Raw genomic sequence first — 24,919 nt, forward strand, 5'->3', positions numbered from 1 at the left:
TTTGGTTAAATAAGGGTTCAAAGAATCCAAAATTAAGCTGTGTTTGAAAATAGCAAACATTTTATATGAGAGGTTTTTTGATATGCTGAATCTTATTGTGTATTTAGATTTCAAAATTGGATTATATGTATGTATATGTTTAATTTAAAAGTTTATTAAGTTCTTAGACCACTTTCATTTTGTATCAAACATTCAATCCAAATTCAGAGTTGTATCAATTTTGAATGGAGGATCCATACTTAATACACCAACTATTTAAAGTTCATTCTCTTATACTGTGTTCAATTGCAGCCTGCTTAACATTTTATTTTTCAGCAGGTTGCAGCTTAATCTTGTTTTTATATACCCCAACCTTTTAGTAATTGACCAAGCGAAAAAGTGAATGAAATTGACATTGCTTGCTTGAAGTTTTATGGTCGTCATCATGAACTCGTGGATCGTTATGGTGTATCCATCAGCACCATGAAAACTGATTTATTCAACGGGTCATAGTTTTCCTTTCCTCTTTTGTCTACCCCAGACTTGACTTTTTATGAGCAACTCGGCGGATGTTTCTAGAAAAGCAGAGGACGCTTACCCTACCGTCGCACCTGGTCCATGCTCCCAGTTTTTAGTGGAGTCCGAGTTGCTCATTTACTTTTGTTACTTTGTATGTATGATTTTAGTTACTTTATGTTCTTTGTTGTGTATGTCTGTTTTCCATGTCTGGTCTTTGTCCCTGGATTACATTCTTTTGATTACCGCTATAACCTTGGTTCCCTTGATTAATCTTGCACCAACTAATAAGTAGAGCAATGCTGGTAAAATCTTTGATACGTTAGTCAAGACAGCATTTGGAAGAATACTTTTTTTTTTAGTATTTAGGTATGGGAAACTATTGCGTATTAGATAAGATTTTTTTATCACATAACATCAACATTCAAAAACAACTCTACATGAAACAACCTGTCTGTTAAAAAGTGAACAATGATTATCAGATATTACTCTTTTTTTAGCTAAGCCTGACTATGATATGACATGTATTTGTACATGTCAAGCACTATAGAACTTATTGTAAGTCTTTTGAATATAGTTAATGATGTGAAATTTGTTGACATTTCCAGTTTTCATTTCTATGATAAGATAAACAATGCATAGCAAAACCTTTATCATATGCTGTATCAACACAACCAACAACTGTCATCACTCTGGCCTGATGCCGACAGTCAGATATTGGTGTCTCTTAGTAATACTGCATGTAAAACAGATTTTCAAATTTTGCATTGAATTATTATACCCTAGGCAACAAAGTTCAGAGGGTATGTTTTTGACATGTCTGCCCATCCATCAGTCTCTTTTTGTCATTACTACTCCTCAGCAACTACTCAGCAGAATTTCACGATACTTGGTATTAAGTAAGACCACAAAATGGTTGCTGAAATTTCATGGAAGTTATGCTTCTTTGAAACTTAGTTTCCAGAAGTACATCACAGAAGCATCTTTTCATTGCAACACGTCTCTAATTATCAAACTGAATTTCATGAAACTTGGTATGTAGTTAGGACTCAATTTGTTGTTATACATACAATTAATCTTAAGTTTTTTTTTACTGTTTTTTCAATTAATGAAAATTCCAACTTTACTCCAGCTGCTTCTTTAATGTGGGGGTGGGGTGTGAGGTATGTGAGAGTTCTTTCATTCTCTATGTAATAGATATTGTCATTTGAGAGATTGATTGATTGATGGGGTTTAATGCCAATATTTTTATAGCAATATTTCAGCTATATTCAGGCAATTTAGCCTCCTGTGGCTGAGCTATCGAAAACCACAGCAGGGTTCTTTAACATGTGAGGAACGGGACATCTTTCCCAACACAGTGCACCACCATGGTTTGGGGTCAGGTTTTCCATGTTATAGCCTGACAACCCCAGAATGTAACATGCCAGGGGTACCCTTTTCCAACACCTGGGGGTCACAACCCAGTTGCTTTGTGGGCAGAGCGCCTTAGCTCCCGGCCAAGGACTGAGCACTCTTTAGTTGCCTTTTTCAACAAGCTTAGCACTGCTGCGGGCCTATCTTTTGACACCTGGGCCGGCACAGGGCTACATGAAGGACGATGTTCCACTAATAAACCTATCTATGCATGTCTCCAATAATTATTTACTGCTTCAGTGGTCTCATGGTAGCCTGCTTGGCATGAGTTTGAGAGATCATGTGTTTAATCCCTGGCTAAGACACACCAAAGACTTTTAAAATTGGTAGCCACTGCTTCTCCTGCAAGCATGTGGTATTTAAGTGGAAAGACTGATGACTGGTTGACTAAGAGTCAGATTAATATGTCTGAGTGCCTGACTGTTGGTGGATGCTTCTGTTAGCTACCACAATAAAGAACCGGGACAGCATGTTGGTAAAGTACAAAGCAGGGTCTGCATGATTGGTCAATTATTCTCATCCTAAAATGAATGAAATATCTGCCATAGGACATTAAATCATAATCAATCGAAAAGCAATAATTACTGTACCAAATGGGAGGCTGATTTTCAGACTTGCATGTAACTTTGGTAACTGTCAAGACAAGATATATGTAGTTAAGTAATTTTTTTACCATTTTAGCAATAAGTTTTAACATCTTTCATTTGGTTAAGAGCCAAACAAAGAAGATTCATATCTATTAAGAAGATGACATTACATAAACTTGATTCGTATTAGAGTTAAGCCTTGAGCAAAAATTCATCAAAAAACTGTCATGAAAACATATCCTGCCTTGTGAAATGGGATTGTCTCCTTTGTAGAACTGTACATTAGTACCATCAATTTAAAAGGGTTTTTGAGTGCTACGTTGGTCTTCTGAAAATTTACAAGAATCTTTGAAAAAAAAGATGGTGAATTTTCATTTCCACATGTTTATCACAAGGAAATCCAATAATTGTTAGTCTCTTGTATTGGCAATTGTGATGTGTTGTCTAGGAATCCGTTGGAATAAAACCACATATGTAATAGCTTCAGACTGACTGTAACACATTCATTTACTGAGGTTTTGTGATGCCCAGGACAATAAGGGATCATTGATCAATCATAAAACAATTCAGATATATTCCTGAGATTTCCCCTGGGTTTACTGCCAGAATATATCTTAATGCAAAGAATATTGATTTAAAGAATAAAATTCTTTGTAGTTGATCATGGTGCAGAGTTTCTGTCATAATACATTACTGAAGATGCTGATAAGCACTATTTTTTCAATTGCATACGAAAATGTACCCTTGGATTTCTTTGTTGCTGGATAATGGGATAATGGGATGTATTTTGTCAATCAATAGCATTAATTAAATGTTTTTGTTATGTTTATATTGAAATGAACAATGCCACAAAAATCATAAAGATCACAAGATACATGTAGAAATGCAGCTCATTGCACATTGAAATTTGTGGGTGTCAGTTGAAGAGGGTGGTAGGAGTATTTGGTTTAGTGGAAGTATCTGTCATTTATGTAATTGTTAGAAATGTGATAGTATAGTAATATACTTGTATGTTTGAAACTAGTAAGTACATATATACTTCACACCAGGAATCCTAACATCACAAACCAGAGTGACACAACTAATGCAGAGCAGTGCGGGAAGACACAGTGATTGTGGCACTATAGAGTCATTGTTAATCTAGACACAACAAACTTACAACACCAGTGTGTCCAGATAACATTGACTCTAGCATGGCTGTCACTGTGTATTCCTAAACAGCTCTGTATTCATTCGGCATTAGGATACCCAGTGTGTACTCAGCACATAAAAAAAAGTATTTCTGCTTACATATGGTAGCATCAACCAAAGTGCTACTTTAAGGAGGAAGTATACTTTAAACTTAAAAAATTCAATAATGTAAAAAATATAAAGAAACTAAGATATGTAACGAAATAAACAATGCAATAAAAAAGCCAAGAAGACGGTACCACTAGAACTGTGAACTATAATATTACACTCTTAAGATGATATTTTCTTCTTTTTTTTTTTGCAGACCAATGATGCAATGGGACCATACTTCAACTGGATATATTTTTACCCACTGATTATATTAGGATCTTTTTTTATGCTCAACTTAGTTTTAGGAGTTTTGAGTGGGTGAGTACAGCATATTGTTGGTTATAAAGCCATATAATAACAAGATACATGTAGTAACACTAAGTGTTATTTAAATAAGGGTAGTACATGTACTTCAACTGAGCGTCACAAATGTAACTGGTTTAAATAAGGGTGCTATTGCTATGAACAACACAAATGTTATTGGTTGATATTTAAAATGAGGGGTACAATTTCCGTGAACATCATGTATGTTATTGGTTGATATTTAAAATGAGGGTACTTCCTCCATGAATATTATGACAGTTATTGGTTGATAATTGAAATAAGGGTGCTATCTCCATGAAAAACATGAATGGTATTGGTTGATAATTGAAATAAGGGTATTATCTCTCCATGAACATTATGAATGTTATTGGTTGATAATTGAAATAAGGGTACTATCTCTCCATGAACATCATGACAGTTATTTGTTGATTATGAAAATAAGGGGAAATGGTACACTTTATCTCCAACCTAAACTGAATTATGACCTCTATCAGTTAGATATTTGTTTCTACAAAGATTCACTTAGACTCTGAAGAGCTACGCTGTCACTAGACTTTTTAAATCTTAAGGTTTGATTACCACCTTAGTGTTTAACCAAGAAAGCATCTAAATTTCCAGGGACTTTCAGCAACTGAAGGGTTTAAGAGATTACCAGCTACTGTGTTAAAATACAGTGATTCAACAGAGTTTCTGGTATGAAAAATGCTGGCAGCATTGGCTTTAATGTATTGTAAAACAAAATTTAAAAAAAAAAGAACAAAAATGAACTTGTAATTGTTTAGAATATTTTGAATATCACCATGAATAGATTTCCCCATAGATAGATATCTATAAAATGTTGCCACATTGACTGTAACAGGTTTATGATTTGAATGTAAACAGTAGATAGTAATATTTACATCAGGACTATTGATTGTAAAGTAGTCATCATAAGTGACTGTTTGATGAAGTCTGTTGCTTAGCATTGTAGTGACCTATGATATACTATTCTCTATGTCTCTGTTACTTTAATATCAAAAATAAGGTGTTCTACATTTATAACATGATAAAGTCAGCTTGATATTTAGTACACTATTCATGTTTAGTGTGCTCCTTTAGCTACTAGACTGGGGATAGAGTAGTGAATGGTTAGAGCTGGTCAAAAATTAGTGGTTATTATTTGTTGATATAAGAAGAAATATTGAAATACTTCGTGCAGGCTTATATGCCATAAAGTTTTCAACATTAACTTTATGTTGGTTGGTTCTGACTACCAAGTTTTTTTTTATGAACATATAAGTAGTAGGTGTAAACTTACAAAAATTTTGAATATATGACATGGAGCACTGTTTACAGTCGGCAAGCATGTCCTCATTCTACAACGTTTTGTTGAAATTCTTTTTCAAGAGTTATGTTCCTTGTTTTAATATGTTGCAGTTACTATTTAGTGATTTTGGTCTCTTTCTACATGCAGAGGTTTTATTTAGATTAATGCCTTTCCAATCTATGATTTATTACTTCCGCTGCGGTATCTATTTCACTTTTCATGTCTATAACTTGTGGTTACCAATTCCTATCACTATACAATATTGATTTCTGCATGCTGAACAGTGCTAAAACTCTTATTTAGAAAAATAAATACATTTTTCATCCCACTATATCATTGTATAGAAAATCAAGGTTCAGCTCTTTTTTCAATACTGCTGTCAGAGAAAGCTATGGAAATTTGATCATGAGATTGACTATAAGGAAATTTATAGCAATCCTGTTGGGGTAAAATTCAAGTCAGATTGATCTATTCTTCACACAATCAATATGGGCATTTTTGGTATGCAGTGATATATTTTTGTTGAATAGTTATCAAACAACTCTGGCATTTATGTGTTACAAAATATTGCTTGCGTCACCATGTCTTGTTTCAATTTAAATTGATTATGGTTTCTACTGTCTAAAAAAAGGCATAAAGCTTTATACAGGAGTTATTTCTGGAAAGTTGTCATATGGTTATTTGATAAGGTGTGTATTGCATTAAGATCAAATTTTTTAACATACTTTGTGGCCTCCTGTTTAAGTGTTTACCGGTATTTTAAAGTTGACACTACATCTTTATCATTTTTTTCTATAGCACATGTTTACATGTTTTTGTTCTGTAGCACATGTTTACATGTTTTTGTTCTGTAGCACATGTTACATGTTTTTGTAATATGGCCTTTTGGTTTATCATGTATTACATGATCATGCCTAGATTGAAGTGAAAATCTCTTATATGCATATGGAGAAGATTAAAATATGGGATTACTCGGCCTGCAGCAAAAGTGGCATGAGTCTAGGATACTGATGAGGCGGATGGTGTATTGTACTCAAGTTTTAAAAACCACATTTTTTTTCACTTCAAAGGGATGACATAAATCTATCTATAAAACCTTTCTGATGTATAACTTTGTTCTAAATCTTAAAAGATTACACTTGACATATAGTAGTTTAAAAATCATTTACTGATTGTGGTATTCTACTGAGAACTCTTCATTTTTCTGCCTTAATTATTGTGCTGTGGAATTTATTTCTAGAAATGCAGAGAATGTTTTTCTTACCAGTATACCTGGTCCTCACATCAAGTTTTTGGTTTAGTTTAAGGTTATTTGTTTGTCTCTTTGTTTTCAATCTAATTCTAGGGTGTTTGTTGTATAGATCTATTACTTGTTTTCATCAGCAAAAGTTGTCATCTAAGAAAATAAGATTTTCCTCCTTTTACTAGGTATTCTATGAATGTTGCTCATCTGATTTACTATGCATGGATAATCTATTATCTATACATTTGCCCAAAACTATGGGTTTCATTTAAATAGCTTACTGATTATTATAAATTTCATGTTTTCAGCATCAAATTTAAAAAATTCCCACTCTTTCATATGGTTGCAGTTTTGTAGATGGTATGAAACACAAAAAGTTTGTAATTTATATCAGTATCCATGAATATCCAGTTATTGGAAATTAAGGACATTTTTCATTGAATTATAATCAATACCAATATGCATATATTGAGAAATGGCAAGTGATATGTCAAATAATCCTATTTTTTTTAAGACATTGGAAACCAATGAAAAAAATGGACTTATAATTGTAAATTTTAACTTACATAAGGACTCTACTCAAGAGACAGCACAAATACTTTATTTGTCTATTTTGTAGTTCTATCATAAAGTGTTCAATTTACCACACATTGTCTGTTGTTGTGCATAAAACTATGGTTAAACTGTTTAAAGGTGTACAGATAGTTCCTATTAAAACCCATTGGTTTGGATGTTTATTTTTTAACTTTCTTCTTCTTTATTACTCCATCTGGATTTGTTAAATTGGAAAGATAGTTTTAAAATTCCAGGTTTGCATGAGACTTTTGGGTTTGGTCTGATTATACTGTTTTTCTTAACACTTTGCTTCCAAGTTGTTTTTTTTCCTGAATAATTTCCGTAATGAATTCTTTGATCTTTAATTCCATGTGTAAATCAAAGTGGTTCATCTTTTCCCTTGTAAATATGAATTTGATGACAGATTTCTCTACAAGAGACATTAGGAAGTCTTCCTTTCAAGAGGTATAGTGTCTCTTGTAAAACCTACTAGATGTTTGAACTTAACTGTAAGGGAAATATAAAAGATATTTTTTTATAAAATATAAAAACACTAGTTGCCATGTAAATTTTTTTAAAAAATCTGTTGATTACTAGTACCTTTTTTATATGTATTTTTGCTTTGTTTCTGAAACTCCATTTGACTCAGTGTTTCTGAATTTGTAGAATTTCTAGAACCCAACTATCATTTATTAACAGTTACTAGTCTGTCTGTCTGTAACTATGGTTGGGACTTTGTGGACCCTGGCAGTGTTTTTAATTATGTATAAATTAAACAAAGTGGACTATCTGGAAACTTCTGTTAGCTAAATCACACAGATGGCATCTGGATTTTTTCATTTACTGATAAGTTTGTTTAAAGTATAACAAACCTTTATTTATTGTTTTTCATAGAGGTGGGAAGCCATCGATTTTTGCACAACTTAGTCTAAACTTAAAACTGTCTTTCTTTAGTAAAAATTCTTATAATTAACACATATTCATCTAAATCATATATCATATTGAATTGATGTTGGAGTTAACTTTGACTTTAAACTCTTGCTCAGCCATTTTAAAGGATCATTTGAACATGCAAAGTGGATGTGAAACTTAGTAATAACATGAAAAAATTATAGAACTAGTGAAAAAATACAAATTATATAAACTACCTTGTGAACCATCTTTTATTTGTTTACAGAGAATTTGCCAAAGAGAGGGAGAGAGTGGAAAACCGTCGTGCTTTCTTTAAATTACGTCGCCAGCAACAAATAGAAAGAGAGTTAGAAGGATACAGAGAATGGATACTTAAAGCAGGTATGCTGTAATTACAGTAAATGGTTTTTTGCTGATTTATTTTCTAGTCTTGCCAAGAAACATGTTTTCTGATGAACATTCATAGTTCATTTTTATGATGATGACATGTGTTTTAGATGTTCATTTATTGTGGTTTATATCTTAATACTGTGTTGTTAATCTTTAAATTTGCCAAAAAAAGAAAATTGTTGCTTGGCAAGATAGTCCTTGAAGTCATTTGATTTTGTGTAAACTGTTGTAAAAATGTACTTTTAATTCTTTTTATGTATTAATGGATACATTTTAAAACTGGAAACAGTATTTATTTTTAAGCTACCTTGATCTGTCTAGAACTGTTAACTAATAATGAATGCTCTGCTCATCATAATGCTTTATGGAACTGGCTAAATTTATTTATGTTTACTCATGTTCAGTCATTTTTATCATTGGAATTTCTCATTGCATCTTTTAATGTTTGAACATATTTAAGTTATAGTCTTTATGTATAAAAATGTATGACAATGGATTAGCCTTCCTAAATTTGGCCATATGTTTTCTGACACTCCACAATGTTTTAGTAACAATTATTTTGTTTATGCCTACAAAGAAGAGGGTATGTTTTGTATGTAGTAAAATGATATAATAGCTATTGTAGTCAAATTAGAATTATATATCCTGTGTGGCAAATTATTATACAGTAATTCATTGAGAGGATATTGAAAAATGACATTCCTCATAGAAATTATAGATTGAAATGTCCAAAGCGGAGATTATGGTTCGAAATGCTAAGAGCTTTTTATTTTTAACATGTATGTTAGGGAAATTTGTTAGAACATCTGTGTTGACATGAAGTCAAGGAAACTCTTAGAAGATGTAAGCCAGGAAAACTTTTGTTATAACATTAATTTTTAGAAGAGTATCAACATGTAAGTCTAGGAAACTGGTGTGAAAATATTTAATAAAAAAAATAGAGATTCGGTTACTATCAGCTCCTCAAATTTTACTCAGTAGAGCATAAAATTTACATAGTTGAGCCTAAAATCTGGGTCATTGAGTTTGAGTCTATTAGTTTTTTTGTTAAATATTTTCCAAAATGCTGTTGTTTTTTTTCTGTATCCACAATAGTATATAGATTTTCCTTCTGTAATGAGAGATTTTTAAAATTATTTCTCCACTTGAGATTGTAAAATTAACATTTTCAACATACAAGCTTTAGTGAGTTGTAAAAATGTTAATTTTACCATAGAGAGTTAAGAAATAGTTCAAATTAAGAGAATGAGTTTCTCCCATGAAATCTATAGAAAATTGTATAAGGAAAGAACACAAATGTACCGTTCACAGAAATTTAATCACTGCCTGATGGATTAAAGGTCACATGCATTTATAATCACTGGCACCCCCAATCTAATAAATGATAAAGTAATGAATAACTATCATTTTCTGGAATGACAGCTTTTAAGCAAAAAGTGTAAAAAAATTTATAACAACAAATATGTGTATAATTTTTTGTTTCTTGCTTGATTTGTTGTTTTCAGTTTTTGACTTTCAATATTAGTTTTGGTTTTCTTTGCTACTCATTATGACTATTCAGATGTTATCAGTGGCTTTACAAATCGCCTACAAATGATTTATCACCATATCAAAACAATGTAAACAATGGTGTACTTTATATTTTTAGGTGCTTTTAACCCAGGGCATTTACAATGTATGTGTGTCCCATACATTTTTAATCAAATTAAATCTGGGACTCTTCATCAAAAAGACTTTGTATTAACAGATTTAGCACCATCTGTTGTTTATCATGGGACTTTTGTCTTGGCTAATTTTACATTCCTATTCTGCTTGATAGGAAGTCCCTATGTTTATACCTTTACTCAGAGAGTGGGTGGTATATTCAAATCACCTTGTCTGTTTGTCTGTCATTTGCTGCATGTGAACTTCATCAGAATGTTATTGATTTCCACTGGAAAGATTGATTTTTTTATTATATAGATGGGGCATAAATTGTAAGGGATTATGGTTGCTACTGTACAGGTGGAGGTATACTTGATTATTTTGGTCAACTGAAACTTTTGAACATTTCATGAGAGCATAATGAATTTTTGTATGCAGCTTTAAATTAGTTACTTGTGTCTACGACTTTTGTCTCTATCACACATCCTATTGGGAAGTACATAAATTGTTGGCTTGTATGTTTTTTTTCTTTCTTCTTTTGTTAGCCAGATGTACTATTAGTACAGTTACCATGAGAGCTGTTATAGTTCAATTTGTTTTAAATTTAAAATTCTTATTCTGTCCTAGATGGCTATTTTATTTTTCTCAGACATAAATTTGATCTGAATTCTTGTCAAGAAGTGAATACTTTCAGCCTTAATCGGTTTATGTGTTTTTTGAGTTTATAAGTATCTGTCTAATGGCTATAGGAGCCAATTCCATCAGGAATAAATTGCAGACTTGATAGTTTTTAGATATCTTTTCAGTGGGACTTAGAAACTGATGTGCTAGCCTAATTAGCCTATATATTGATTGTACATCTCATAGTTACACAATTAATACTACAATACAGAACAGGCTGCTTCAAAAAATTACATCATTTTTCTGCTTATTAATATTTTCTATTCTATCAATTATCTGTATTTAACATAATCAGTGAGGGACGTTATTAATAGTTTTTGGCAAGAAGTAATTTTGTTCTTTTATTTTCAATACTGTCAAATGTTGAGGGTCATATATTTGTAATTATTATTCAGTACAGTTGTGTAGGCATTAGGTTCATCCAATATTATAGGTTTATATATGTTTAATCAGTAGTTTGAAAGATATACCAACATGTGGTACTATCATGTAAGAAATTATTCATTGAAGTAGAGTGTTGTACTCATTTACATAGGAGATTGGTATTCTATTCATTTCTTTTATAAACTATAAATATTAACACCAACAGGTTTGTCACGGAGTACAAAAAAAATTTAACGTTTGCTTCTGAATTGCCTATAGGTAGATATATAGGATAATATATCATTTGACACTTATATGACATATAGAACAGATCAAGGCGACATGACACCCTTGTCAATGTTATTTGAAAGTTTCATGTAACACTATGTAGCACTTTTTATCTGTACATCACTATTTGTAATGTAAACAGAATGCTCTAGTTTTGATATAAAGTACTGAGATTAAGTGTGCTATGATAAAGTACTGAGATTAAGTGTGCTATGATAATGCTGAGATTAAGTGCTATGATTAAGTACTGAGATTAAGTGTGCTATGATAATACATGTACTGAGATTAAGTGTGCTATAATAAAGTACTGAGATAAAGTGTGCTATGATAATGCTGAGATAAAGTGTGCTATGATAATGCTGAGATTAAGTGTGCTATGATAATGACAATTTTGTTGTTGCTTCTTTGCCTCAGAAATTTATTACAAGTTCTGACCACCATTTGAAAACCCTAACTTTTAGTCTTAATGTTTAGACAAGTTCCTTGAAGGAGAAAATTCTCCTTTGTCAATTTTTATTTTAGTACTGCTCTTATTGTTTGCAGGTTTCACACCAACACAGGTGTAAGCCTCTATGTCTTTTGTATCTTGCTAAACAGTATTGTGGTTAAATTATTTCAGTTGTTCTAACAATGTCTAATGCAGCAACAATAACAACAGTCCGTACTGTATTTCAAGTTTTTTTATCGATCTCTGTACATTTAGATACTACCTTATATTTCTCATTAGCTTTTCCTAATTTTGTTTATGGACATACTTTGAAATTTCAATTTAAAAAACATTAGTCACTAAATGTTTTGTCTTTCTAAGTGTAATTTAAACAAAAAAAATTTCCCTGACATAAGATAATTCCAATTTAACTATGCAAGATTTCCTTTCATTATATAAATAGCAGTGATTTACTAAATGTTACCTGGGTAAAGAAATCCAAAATTTCATACTGTTAAACAAATTCTGTAAATTCACTCTCAGACTTTCTCCCGCCAAAACGTTACAAAACATCATGCCACAGATATCAACCTGTCGTATATAAAATTTTAAATTCGTGCTGAAAATTGCAACGAATGATGGAGGAAATCTATATAACGAACTTGATAATCAATTGGTTATCTTGAATAACCAAAATATGATCACTCATGCCAAGAATGCATTAAGATTTAACTTGTGCACGGAACAAGTTCGGTACACTCCTTAAATCTAGGTGTTCTTTGGCACTCGTGATCATATTGTTTGCTCACTCTGTCCAATTAATTATCCTATTAATCTTACCAACATGTTAAGACAGAAAACATGCACTTTCCAGTAAAAATTGGTACAGTTAAATAAAGAGTTAGTGAACAATCATATCTAACAAATATGTGTTTTATATTCTTTAAAAATATTGATGTAGAAAGAAAATAACTGGTTATCAATTATTACAAGCAGCATGCTTATCCAGTGACCTTATTGAAGTGACCTATATTTTACACATGGTCATGACATATTGTTTTAAATGTAGGTCACTTCAATTCAATACATTCAATTGGAAAAGTGAGATAATCAAACATCAGCTTTTGTCATGCAAGAGTGGAAAATTGGGTAGGATATGACAGAGAAAATATAAACTTTCTCATCAGTTGCCTGAGATTTCCACATCTTGCACTTGTACAGGTGTTAGAATTTTAATTTCTCTTTGAAATTCTTTGTAGAAGAAGTATTTGACAACTTTTGTATGGATTTTATATGATTATTCCATGAAAAAAACTGTTGCTTACTTTGTATTTGTAGCAGTCAAAAAATGACTGTGGATGGTCATGTCAGTCATTATTTTGTCTAGTAGTGTTAATTCCCCAGCTAAATGGCCTTAAGAAGTTGAAAGTTTTTTTCATTTTATCATCAAAGTTTCTCTCAAAATATTTAAACATTAAATTTATAGAATATTTAATAATATATATTCTATTGTAGAAAAATATTTATTTAAAAATACTTTTACACAATTTCTGCAAATGCTGGTTTTTGTAATACATGTAGGTATGAATCTCCTGTATTATCTATCTCCATTCTGTTAGTTAGCCTCTTTTGAAACACATATTTAAGATACCTGACATAAAAGTATTCCTATTAGTAATCAACATAATGCCCTCTTACAACTTTGGGATCAATTGTCCAGAGTTTCAGCTTCTGAATAAAGTAATTTTATCTTTGTAGAAGAAGTAATGCTTAGTGAAGAAAGGACAACAGATGAAGAAAAATTGAAAATCATGGAAGGTAATAATTCCCTTTACTCAATTAAGTGTAAGTATTTGTAAGAATCATGCAAAAATGGGAAAAATCAGAAACACGCATGTCAAAAACCGGGCACCAATCTGACAACGTAATATCGCTCAAGAATACTTTCTCTATTTGAAAAGACCATTATTTGATTTCTGCATCACTGGCTTTGCTCAGAAATTTTTCAGCAGAATCTTAGAAAAATGAGGTTTTTGATAGAGTTATCTGCCCTTGAAATGTTCATTTTCAGTGCAATTCAATGAAATTGTAACTCAATAGTCCAGCATGATATGGAAAATTTGGTCTTTTTTCCTTGATTCTGATGGTGCAAATAGTCAAATTACACTTTCAAAATGATGGGTTTATTCATATCATGATTCACTTATGGCCTGATTCTTACAGGGACTGACACTTAAACAATGAAAACATAATCATTCTAGTTATCAGTGGAATATTAATTGAGAACAATTCTATTTTAACCTCATAAGATATTGCTTTATATTTTTTTGTAATTATAGTTGTTGACATCTACAAGAGTCAGTGTCAAAATACAGGTATGTCAAGTTCTCAGGAAGCAACCTATGTTGAATTATTTTAGTATTATCTTTTTATATGAAAAACAATGTGATGTGATTTTAGCAAGAAGAAGAGCAGCAGCCAAGAAGATGAGACAGATAACAGATGGAAAAGATGGTAGTGATGAAAATAATGATGATAATGAAGATGATCTCTTAGCAGATATGAACATAAGTAAGATAACTATGGAACTTTGTATATATGTCTTAACCTACCGGTGCACCTGGTCCATGCTTCAAGTTTTCAGTTGAATCCTATTTGCTCATTTACTTTTGTTATTTTGTATGTATTGTTTTGGTCATTTTATGTTCTTTGTTGTTTGTGTCTGTTTTCCATGTCTGGTTGTCCCTGGATTACATACATTCTTCTGATTTCTGCTAGAATCTTAGTTCCCTTGATTATTCTTTCTGAAACAATACTTTTTACCTCCATTCAATTAATGGTGTATATAATGGCCTTGTCTGTCAGTTCATCTGTCATCTGTCTTTCTAAAATTCTGTCCAACTGCATTTCTTCGTAATTGCCTACAATTCCAATGAATTTTCTAATTTTGGTGTGTTGCTTTATATAGATGAGTCATACGATGTAAACAATTTGTGTTTCTGTTTTATTCCAACTATCTGTTTTTTTGAGACTTTCCAATATTTCAGTAACCGGAACAGTACAGAAAATTTATGTCACAAATCTGTACAAATAGAGCATCATATTATTTTGGATGTAAATTTTTGTTGTTCATTAAAACTATGAAACATCATTACAAACAGAACAATGAAGCTCCACAATTATCTATGTATTTTAATGCTCTTAATCTAAACCAAAGAACTTTCATATGAGTGTTTGTAAAAGTGCTAGACAATATGGATATTTGGACTATCTGTGTTTTCCAACATTGTCAAGGTTTATGCTAAAGGTTTGGGTTATTGAACTTGGCATGGGCCATGTATTTAGGCCATATATTTTGACAAAATCTTAAAAAAAATTCAAAAGCTCAATTCATTAGATTTGTAGTTAAAATAATGACATAAATGCAAATACATTTATCAGTATTATTTATGGGTTGTATAGGAAATCTTTTATGTATATATAACTTCTAGATAATAAGTTTAGATTATGTTTTTGTAAATTTTTTATACTCCGACTTAAGATGTGGGTGGTATATTGGAATCACATTGTTTATCCATTATTCAGTCCATCTGTCAGTCCAGCTGAATTACATCACAAAAATTGAATGATAGGGAAAATTTTTGTCTAATTGGTTGATTGATTTAAAATGTGGGTGTGTGACTTTATATGGATGGAGCATATGTTGTAAGCTGTTTTAAATGCTGTCAACGGCCTGTATGAGTGGAGGGTATGCCTAGCAGGACATCTTCATGTTGAAGTTCTGGTTTAAATGTCTTATTTAATTGCCTACTTTTGATACATATGTTACACAAATAATGAAAATTTATTAATAATTTGTTTAATGTGAAGGAAGTAACAATTTGATATTGATTTCCACAACCATTTCATTGACCGGACCATATGCCTTAGTTTGTACCTTGCAGGTTTTTGTTTTTCTAAATACATGGAAGGTGTCTACTATATGGGCACAGTCAGAATACCTCTATGGCTTTGAATATATACATAAATTTTACTCCTGATAATGACACTGAATGTAAAACACCATTGAAATGGGTTTGTTGTAAATGGTCAGTTTTGGTCCTTTTGACATACACTTTTTTCTCTTTGCATTATACATGGAAAAAGTAGTGGATGTCTCTAGGATGATAAACTAATACAATTATAGCCATTGAATAGGAGTTTTTTTTATTTAAAACACAGCCTTGTTGCATGATCAGACAACATCAAACCCACAATATAACTCACATACATGCTTCAATGAACATTACAATGAGTTAAGTCTTATTTGAGATGACTAATAACACATTTCCTGGAGCAATGGTCTTAGTAGAAGCATCCTGTGTTGTAATGACATCTTACTTTGTAATTATACAAGTAATCAATAACATTACTTAACATATGCTTACACTGACAGCTTCAATGCTTAATTCAGTGTTTTCAACACCACATAGTTTCTGAGTGGTTTTATTAAGCTTTTTATTCCACTGTGTTTTTGAGTCCCTTATTCTACAATGCCATTTTACAGATTTTCAATAATTTTGTTTGTTTAAATGAAAAATTTATGCCAAAAACATCCAAGAAGCACCATTCTTCTGTAAATATCCCTTTTGATAAGCCTATAATTTAAAAAAAAATATCTTTCTTGTGTTGTACTTGTACTTGTTAAATATGTTTTCTTAATTTGTGTTTTCTTACAGGGAATGGTTATGGTAGAAATTTCCATTCAGGTCGATGTGCTTCATTTTGGCAGACAGAGAAAAAATTTAAGTAAGTTTGATAGTTAGAATAATGTTACTGAAAGTCTGGGCACAGAAGAAACAGTAAATATGAATTTCAGGCTATGAATTAATTATGAATGAGAGGACATGCTTAAAAACTAAGATTCATTTGAAACAGTAAATAGAAAAGAAAATTAAATTCTAGGAAGTAATAACTTTAGAGTAACAACACACAGATAAAAAGAAACTTTAGAAATTCCTATTTCATCATTGGAAATTAGGCTGATAGTGAAATGTAGTATGTGTATGTATATCATTCAAGCCATACTAGAAACATAACATTTACTGGATAACTGCATTTATGGGGATACTGTAAACATATTAATTTTCACAGTGTTTTGATTTTAGCTTTTTTTGTGGTGGACTGAAAAGCGTTAAAAACAGTACCCAGCGAAGTTGATTTTTAACACTATATAACACCTATCATTTTTTTTTAACAGTGAAAATTGGTACCAGGGAATATGTTTACAGAATCTGTGAAAATTAGCAACCACATAAATTAATATGTTTACAATATGATACTTAGTATTAATGCAGGTAGATTTATACCACCCTGTTATTCTGAATAACTTGAGTACTAGAATAACTTGAACAGATACATTCATTGAAAAGTATGCAAAACTGAATTTTACATGTGTGATGGGAAAAGTAAAACTTGTTTTTTAAATCTATGATATTATTTTATGAGCTCACACTCATTTAGCAGTTAAAACTTTAACTTGTGTCATTCTTTTTTCAATGTTTTACTCAAAATGTAATTTGTAGATCAAAAAATGATAGATATCGGTGAATATTTCTTTTGACAGTCATATACTGCATGATCACAAATGTTTAAATTTTGTTTTATGATGACCTTTAAGCTGTATTATCTCTGTCTCATCAGATAGTAGTCCCATATGTACATTATTTTTATTGGGCAAACTAAATTTGTTTTATTATCTGTTAAGCAGCTTATTCTTAAAGTACAAAGATACTAAGTTCTTATGTTTATTGTGGATTGATTTCCTAAATAAGTGACCATCAACTGAAATGATTCCAAGAAAATCTAAAAGGGGAATGTGATAAGATGGTTTAAACATTTACAGGTTATATGTCTTCTTGACAATGAATGAAAAGGTTTCTTTGAATTTGACAGTTCATCAAGGCATTTGTGTTGGAATAATTAAAAGGTGGATAAGAATGCTCCTGTCGAAGTAGATTTTAACCTGTGCTAACATTGATGAGATGGAGTTTTAAACATAAAAAGTAATAGAAAATTAAGTCTTCTAGGGACTGCTGGCTGAAATAATAATCATATATTTGTAATATTCATTTGCTATTGCACAGAATTCATGTGCTTTTTGAATGCAATGATTTGTTCCTCACTATGGTACTATAGAAGTTCACAAACAAACTTAAAATAAGATTAGGAGATTGAAGCATGTTTGTGTTCACATAGTATTCTACCTGTTATAGTTGGTATATTCTTTATATATTACCTGATTCTGTGGTTGTTAAAGTAGTAATAACATGACATCTACACATAAAAACAAACTTTCCCTGAACATAACTACAATTGATCTTTCAATTTCCTATTTCATTAATATTTATACATAAAACACTTAACAGTTTATAACTGTAATAGAAGATCTCAGTACTCATTATAATTGTAACTGAAGATCTCAATACTCATTTATAATGTAACTGAAGATCTCAGTACTCATTTGCAATGCAACTGAAGATCTCAGTACTCAATTACTGCTGTAAGTCATGTCAACTAGCTCATCTTCTCCAGAAGTCACCTGATCAATAACTTCATAAACACTTAAAAATTTTCTACTGAGACCATAATGCACTTCTATTTAAATGATTTTCTTATACTTGAATTGTTCTATATTTCCTGCTGTGTTTAATCTTGTTGTCATAATTTATGTATTCTAGTTCAGTTTTCCCATTTTCTTCTTTTATCACGTATCATAACTTTTCTAAGAAATACAGTTACTATGTTACCTCTTGATTTATGCAATTCAATGATAAAAATAATTAAGGTTGAGAGACTTTCAGTTTTCAAGATTTCTCCCTTCATTTCTGTTGCAAGTTTTTCTTTTCTTTGTTATTGAGTCTTATATGATTTTATTCTTAATACTGAGCATCGCTTGCAAGGCTATTTATAGACAAACAGACATATCAGAATAGGTATCAGAACGGCCCACAGAAATGGGTGATGGAAGTGCATTCAAAGTGAAAGTCGCCTTTAAATTGATTTAAAATTAAAACATGCGATTCAAAAACCAAGAAAAAAAGAATTTTTTACAGTATCTAGATCCCATAGGCTGAATTATTTAAAAAAAAAATGGATAACTGTTTACCTATTCTTTCTCCCCTTTCAGCCATTGTTCCTTTTTCAAGTAACAACAGTAAGAAAAGTGTAAATGTGCGATGCTCGGTTGTAGGCTGTGCCTAACTCATATCAATAAGCAAAACAATTGTCCATGATGAATAAATTTGTGTTTCAAAATTATCTGTAACTGATTTTGTGATATTCTTAGGCTTTTGTCAGTCTAGGCATTGAAATTAAAAAAAAAACAAACTTGAATTTGATATTTCAAATCTTATTTAATGTGAAGAGAAAGTTTCTGTATGTAAGTTTATAAAATATCTACCATTACCAGTAATCATTATTAGCAGTATCATTTGTAAAGTGAAATAAATTTTGTTTTTGTAATATCAATGCAGACATAGTCAAAATGATAAATGGGATACATTTGTAATCAAAACATATTTTCTGAAATTTACCCAGTAAGTTTACTAATTTCAGTTATTTGATGTGCTAAAATATCAGTATAACTATAAATTATTCTTATTTTCATTTAAAAAAAAATCTGAAATACTTAAAACTTGAATAAAAATTTAATCATCACTTCTGATTAACCTCTGTATTACTGGGTCAAAGCTGTGCCTTAATTATCTTACTCCTTTCTTCATACTAACTTTAACTTTTTTTTACATTGTATTATTTTTTTGTTTAAATTCTCATTTATGACTCATGTTTTTTTTCAGAGTTGCAGTAAGACACCTTGTAAAAAGCCAGTTTTTTTTCTGGTTAGTTATAGTATTAGTTTTTTTAAACACCGTCTGTGTGGCATCAGAGCACTATGGTCAGCCGCAGTGGCATACAGAATTTTTGTGTAAGTAAATCTACTGTTAAAAGAAATCACGAAAAAAAACAGAAGAAAAACGCAAACAATTTGATAGTTGTTGTAGATTTTATACAGATATTTTATGTACAAACCACCATTGTTGTCTTCCATCAATTAAGAAACTATTGAGGTTGATTTTGTTAAGACAAGTTAATACTGATCTTACCATATTTTTTTTTTTGAGAAGCAATGTACCACAATATTTTGATATTGATAATGATGAACTGACATGCTTGTAAATGGAATAAGTTTTGTTTTCAGATATAATGGAGTTTGTTTTTCTTGGTTTATTTTTGTTTGAGATGGTAGTTAAGATGTATGGCCTGGGTGTCAGATTATATTTCCAGTCTTCTTTTAACATATTTGATTGTGTGGTAAGTTTAGCTGGATAAACATGTAACTTAACATTTTGTTTGATTTATGTAACTATTAATGATATAAAAGTAATAATGAGATATTTTCTTGCAAATTCCGAATAAATACGGTTTTAGCATTTTGAATAAATAATTTGGTATAAATCTCTAAATAATTACTCCTTACAATCTCTAGATCTATTGTTCTTGACAAAAGTATATTTTTTTTTACATACATGAAAACTTAAACTGGAAATTCCTTCCTCAGGAGAAGACTATAGTTACTTACTTTATGTATTTTAGGTGTATAACTTTTTAGCAGATTTTCGTATTTTCTTCATAAGTACATTTTTTACATGTATTAGGTTATCATTCCAAAAACACTATTTGCTAAGTAACATGATAAACCATTCCAGTAAAAGAAAGATTTTACATTAAGTACATGTAGAAGTTTTTGTGTCTATTGTAGGTGATATTAGGGAGTATTGTAGAAGTATTATGGTCAGAATACAAGGATGGGGATTCCTTTGGTATCAGTACGCTTAGAGCTCTTCGATTACTTAGAATTTTCAAAGTCACACGGTATATATCATGTATTATTATAACACAGAAAACAAAAAAAAAGTTATTTTACATTGACTGTATATGAATTTGATCATTTTATTACCCAAGACTTCTATGTCACATGATCTGTTAATTCAATGACAGATTTACTGTTACTTAAGGATATACCAAGGTTTCAATTATATCAATCACCTCTCCTTATGTCAGTGGACAATGAAACCTGTCTAAACCAAACCCTAGATAATATCTAAAATGGACACTGTTTAAAGTCCGTTTATATCTATTTAAATGTATTCTGTCCAAAATAGATTCAGTTTAGACAGGTTTTACTGTACATTAGACATGCTATTTTGAATTGATGATTAAAATGAATATGAATTGAATGTTATATTTTTTCTTCAGATATTGGTCTAATCTACGTAACCTTGTGGTTTCCTTGCTCAGTAGTATGCGGTCCATTGTTAGCTTGCTGTTTTTGTTGTTTCTTTTTATACTTATATTTGCCCTTCTTGGTATGCAGCTATTTGGAGGAGAGTAAGTATAATATTAATTTGAACAAGCATGTATATTTGTAGGCTGTTTTTATATAGATGGTTTAAGGCACTTATATTTTCTAGTACATTTATCAATGATTAAATCCAAAGTCTAACAAAGAAGTGTGGGGACTTTTTAAAATTTCCTAAAACACTGTATTTGAATCAGATAAAATATGTAAAAAAAATCTGTGTATATACTGGAACACATGAATAAAAGCAACAAAAGGAAGAGCAGAATAACATGAATACAAACATACCATTAAATGAATAGCTAATAACTACATCTCCTCCCTAACAGATGAAAACATATTGCAGTATGAAATCCTCAGAGTGACAATCTATACTAATTTTAATATAAGCTTTCAACTACTGAGAACTTCTTAGTCTTTCTTGAAAGACTGAAATCAGCCCCTTAGTGGTTCTAAGGTCATAGTTAACTTCATATATCCATTATGAGGACTCCAAAAGTGTAGGAAAAATGGCAGAGCATTTCAGATATTGCAACAATCTGACAATATATTAGACAACTCTGTTTGAAGACAATATATAGGACAACTCTATATAGACATTATATGGGACAACTGCCTAAAGCCAATATATGGAACAAGTCTGCCTAAAGACAATATATGGGACAATTCTTCCTAAAGACAATATATGGGACAAGTCTGTCTGAAGACAATATGTGGGACAACTCTGCCTAAAACAATATATGGGACAACTGCCTAAAGCCAATATATGGGACAAGTCTGCCTAAAAACAATATATGGGACAATTCTTCCTAAAGACAATATATGGGACAAGTCTGTCTGAAGACAATATGTGGGACAACTCTGCCTAAAACAATATATGGGACAACTGCCTAAAGCCAATATATGGGACAAGTCTGCCTAAAAACAATATATGGGACAATTCTTCCTAAAGACAATATATGGGACAAGTCTGTCTGAAGACAGTATATGGGACAACTCTGCCTAAAAACAATATATGGGACAACCCTGCCTGGAGACAGTATATGGGACAAATCTGTCTGGAGACAATATATGGGACAACTCTGCCTGAAGACAATATATGGGACAACTCTGCCTGAAGACAATATATGGGACAACTCTGCCTGGAGACAGTATATGGGACAAATCTGTCTGGAGACAATATATGGGACAACTCTGCCTGAAGACAGTATATGGGACAACTCTGCCTGGAGACAATATATGGGACAACTCTGCCTGGAGACAGTATATGGGACAAATCTGTCTGGAGACAATATATGGGACAACTCTGCCTGGAGACAGTATATGGGACAAATCTGCCTGAAGACAGTATATGGGACAACTCTGCCTGGCAAAAAGTCACTAAAGGTCTCCTATATTTGATTTCTTATCTTCATAAATAAAGAAAAATACATAAATTCTAAATTTTTTTCAGGATGAATTTTCCAGAAGGCAGGCCTGCAGCACATTTTGATACATTTCCCATAGCTTTACTAACAGTGTTTCAGGTAAAAACATTTTTCATAAATAAATTTAATCTAAGTTTAGTCAGTTATGAACATATTTTTCAAACACCACCATGTATTTGGGATTTTAACATCTTAACAAAATTCTGATTTTCAGAGAAATTTTTTTTTGTATTTAATTGAAATTTATATAATAATTTAAAACTTTAATGATTTCCTTTATTTTCTTATTGTACAAACAATGTTAAAACAGTTTTCTTATAAAAATAAAACTTAGATTCTTAAAAAGAAACTCTCTTAACTGACAGCAGCAGCTTCTTAATGATTTTTATTTTACACAAAATGACTACCACTAACTGTTTTACTCTACCTGTACAGTCCTAGGCTGCCCTCTACACATTATAGTCCATTATTTTCTGTCTGAGATATTGAACATACATACCCAACCTACAAAAATGTACAATATTAGTTATACATGTACATCTAAATCATAGAGGCTCATTAATGTACATGGAATATTCTTTTCTGTCACCTTTCAAAATCATAAAGAAGTATGCATTTGCAAATAATGTTGGAAATGATGCAAAAATGACCTCAAACTACAAATGGTAGAATTATATTGATTAAATTTAGAAAGGTTCTTTTGGAGGGGAAATAATTGGTGGGAAAATGTTTTTTTCAGAAACATAATGGGAATTTTGGTTTTTTTTTTTAATATTACAAGAAAAAAGTTCAGTGACCCCAATGTTCTTTTTGATACATGAAATAATGTCAGATAAGTGTTCCTTATTAACAATTTTTTACGAAATTCTATAAATCAGTTTTTTTTAAAGTTTGTGTAATTGTCAAAAATTCAGCACAGAATCTATAAATGTGTTAAAAATTCACCTACATAAAGGCTCAGTTATCTGTGACCTATGTTTTTTATGCTTAAATTTTACAGTTAGTTCATTCAAGGTCATCTTAGAGAAAAATTAGAAAAATCTATGTAAAAAAAATATTGGGGATACTCCACCTTAAGAGTGTGTTTGTTGAAAAAAAATAGAATACTGAAATGTCTTATAATTTGGATGGAGGCAGGTGGTGAATGGTAGCTATTGACTTTCAAAGTGTTTTGTCTTAAAATAGTAGTTAATTACTTGAAACTTTGTTTTACTAAGGGTCAAAGGCATTAAAGGTTATTGGTCAATGTAATGCATACCCAGTATTTATAATTAGGACAAAGGTCAGATTTATTATCCATTTTTGACCAAATAATGTAATATTACCAATTTAAGGGTTGTTTAAGCTCCTTGGGCAGTGTCAGAGTACCAAATTGGTTATATAAAAAAGAAGAAAACTAACCAATCAGATCATAGCAATTCAAAGTACACCATATAAGGCTATTGATATTTTGTTTTTGTATATTACAGATATTAACTGGTGAAGATTGGAATGCTGTGATGTACCATGGTATAAGGTCCCGTGGAGGTATAGAAGGATCTGGAATGTACTATTCTACTTATTTTATTGTTCTAGTCTTGTTCGGAAACTGTATCCTTTTAAACCGGAATTAATTTATAACAAGTTATTTACTTTCATAATTATATAACATCTATAAACCTACATGGTACAAAAATAGATTTTAACATTAAATTTCTAAAATTTCAAGAAGCTCCAAGGAACCTGAGTCACTCAACCTGGGTCAAATGTGCACTTCAGGAGAACCAAGGGACTAAAGAGAAATAGTCAACTTTGTTTAATATTATAATGAATTGTTCTTATCCTTTCTATATTAAAGATATGCGAGTAATAATATCATGGCTGTGTAACGTGTTCCTGATAATGTCGATTTAATGTCATTTATTTGTTTTTTCCTTAACTGTAAATAAGATACACTGCTGAATGTGTTCTTAGCTATTGCTGTTGACAACCTGGCCAATGCTCAAGAACTGACAGCAGCAGAAGAAGTGGAAGAAGGAGAGAAAGCAATGGTATATAATGTACTAATGTTGTTCAAATCCATCTGAATTATTTTATCATTATTATGTTATTGTCAGCAAAATTGAAAGAATCCTGGAAACAACAGAAATATACCATACACATTTCCTCTTCAAAATATTGGATTTAAAAAAAAATTCTAC

The 24,919-nt window shown here is 31.0% G+C and overlaps 1 protein-coding gene across 28 annotated transcripts in view; it reads left to right on the forward strand.

The window, feature by feature from the left end:
• LOC148612394 (voltage-dependent calcium channel type A subunit alpha-1-like) overlaps positions 1–24,919 on the forward strand; it is a 136,787-nt gene that overhangs the window by 65,627 nt on the left and 46,241 nt on the right. For all 28 annotated transcript variants that reach the window (XR_015924380.1, XM_088593820.1, XM_088593823.1 and 25 more), the window contains 12 exons: positions 3,994–4,097; positions 8,385–8,500; positions 13,671–13,730; positions 14,373–14,483; positions 16,631–16,700; positions 19,751–19,878; positions 20,152–20,264; positions 20,713–20,825; positions 21,210–21,341; positions 22,766–22,838; positions 24,209–24,329; positions 24,669–24,769. Coding sequence is in view for 27 of the 28 variants with exons in the window: in XM_088593820.1 (XP_088449946.1) it covers positions 3,994–4,097; positions 8,385–8,500; positions 13,671–13,730; positions 14,373–14,483; positions 16,631–16,700; positions 19,751–19,878; positions 20,152–20,264; positions 20,713–20,825; positions 21,210–21,341; positions 22,766–22,838; positions 24,209–24,329; positions 24,669–24,769 (1,242 nt within the window). In the remaining variant the exon portion in view is untranslated. The remainder of the gene's footprint in view (positions 1–3,993; positions 4,098–8,384; positions 8,501–13,670; positions 13,731–14,372; positions 14,484–16,630; positions 16,701–19,750; positions 19,879–20,151; positions 20,265–20,712; positions 20,826–21,209; positions 21,342–22,765; positions 22,839–24,208; positions 24,330–24,668; positions 24,770–24,919) is intronic.

Source organism: Perna viridis, chromosome 7 (genome assembly GCF_037379345.1).
Source record: "Perna viridis isolate PV_CMFRI_1.1 ecotype Kerala chromosome 7, ASM3737934v1, whole genome shotgun sequence".
Taxonomy (NCBI): Eukaryota; Metazoa; Mollusca; class Bivalvia; order Mytilida; family Mytilidae; genus Perna; species Perna viridis.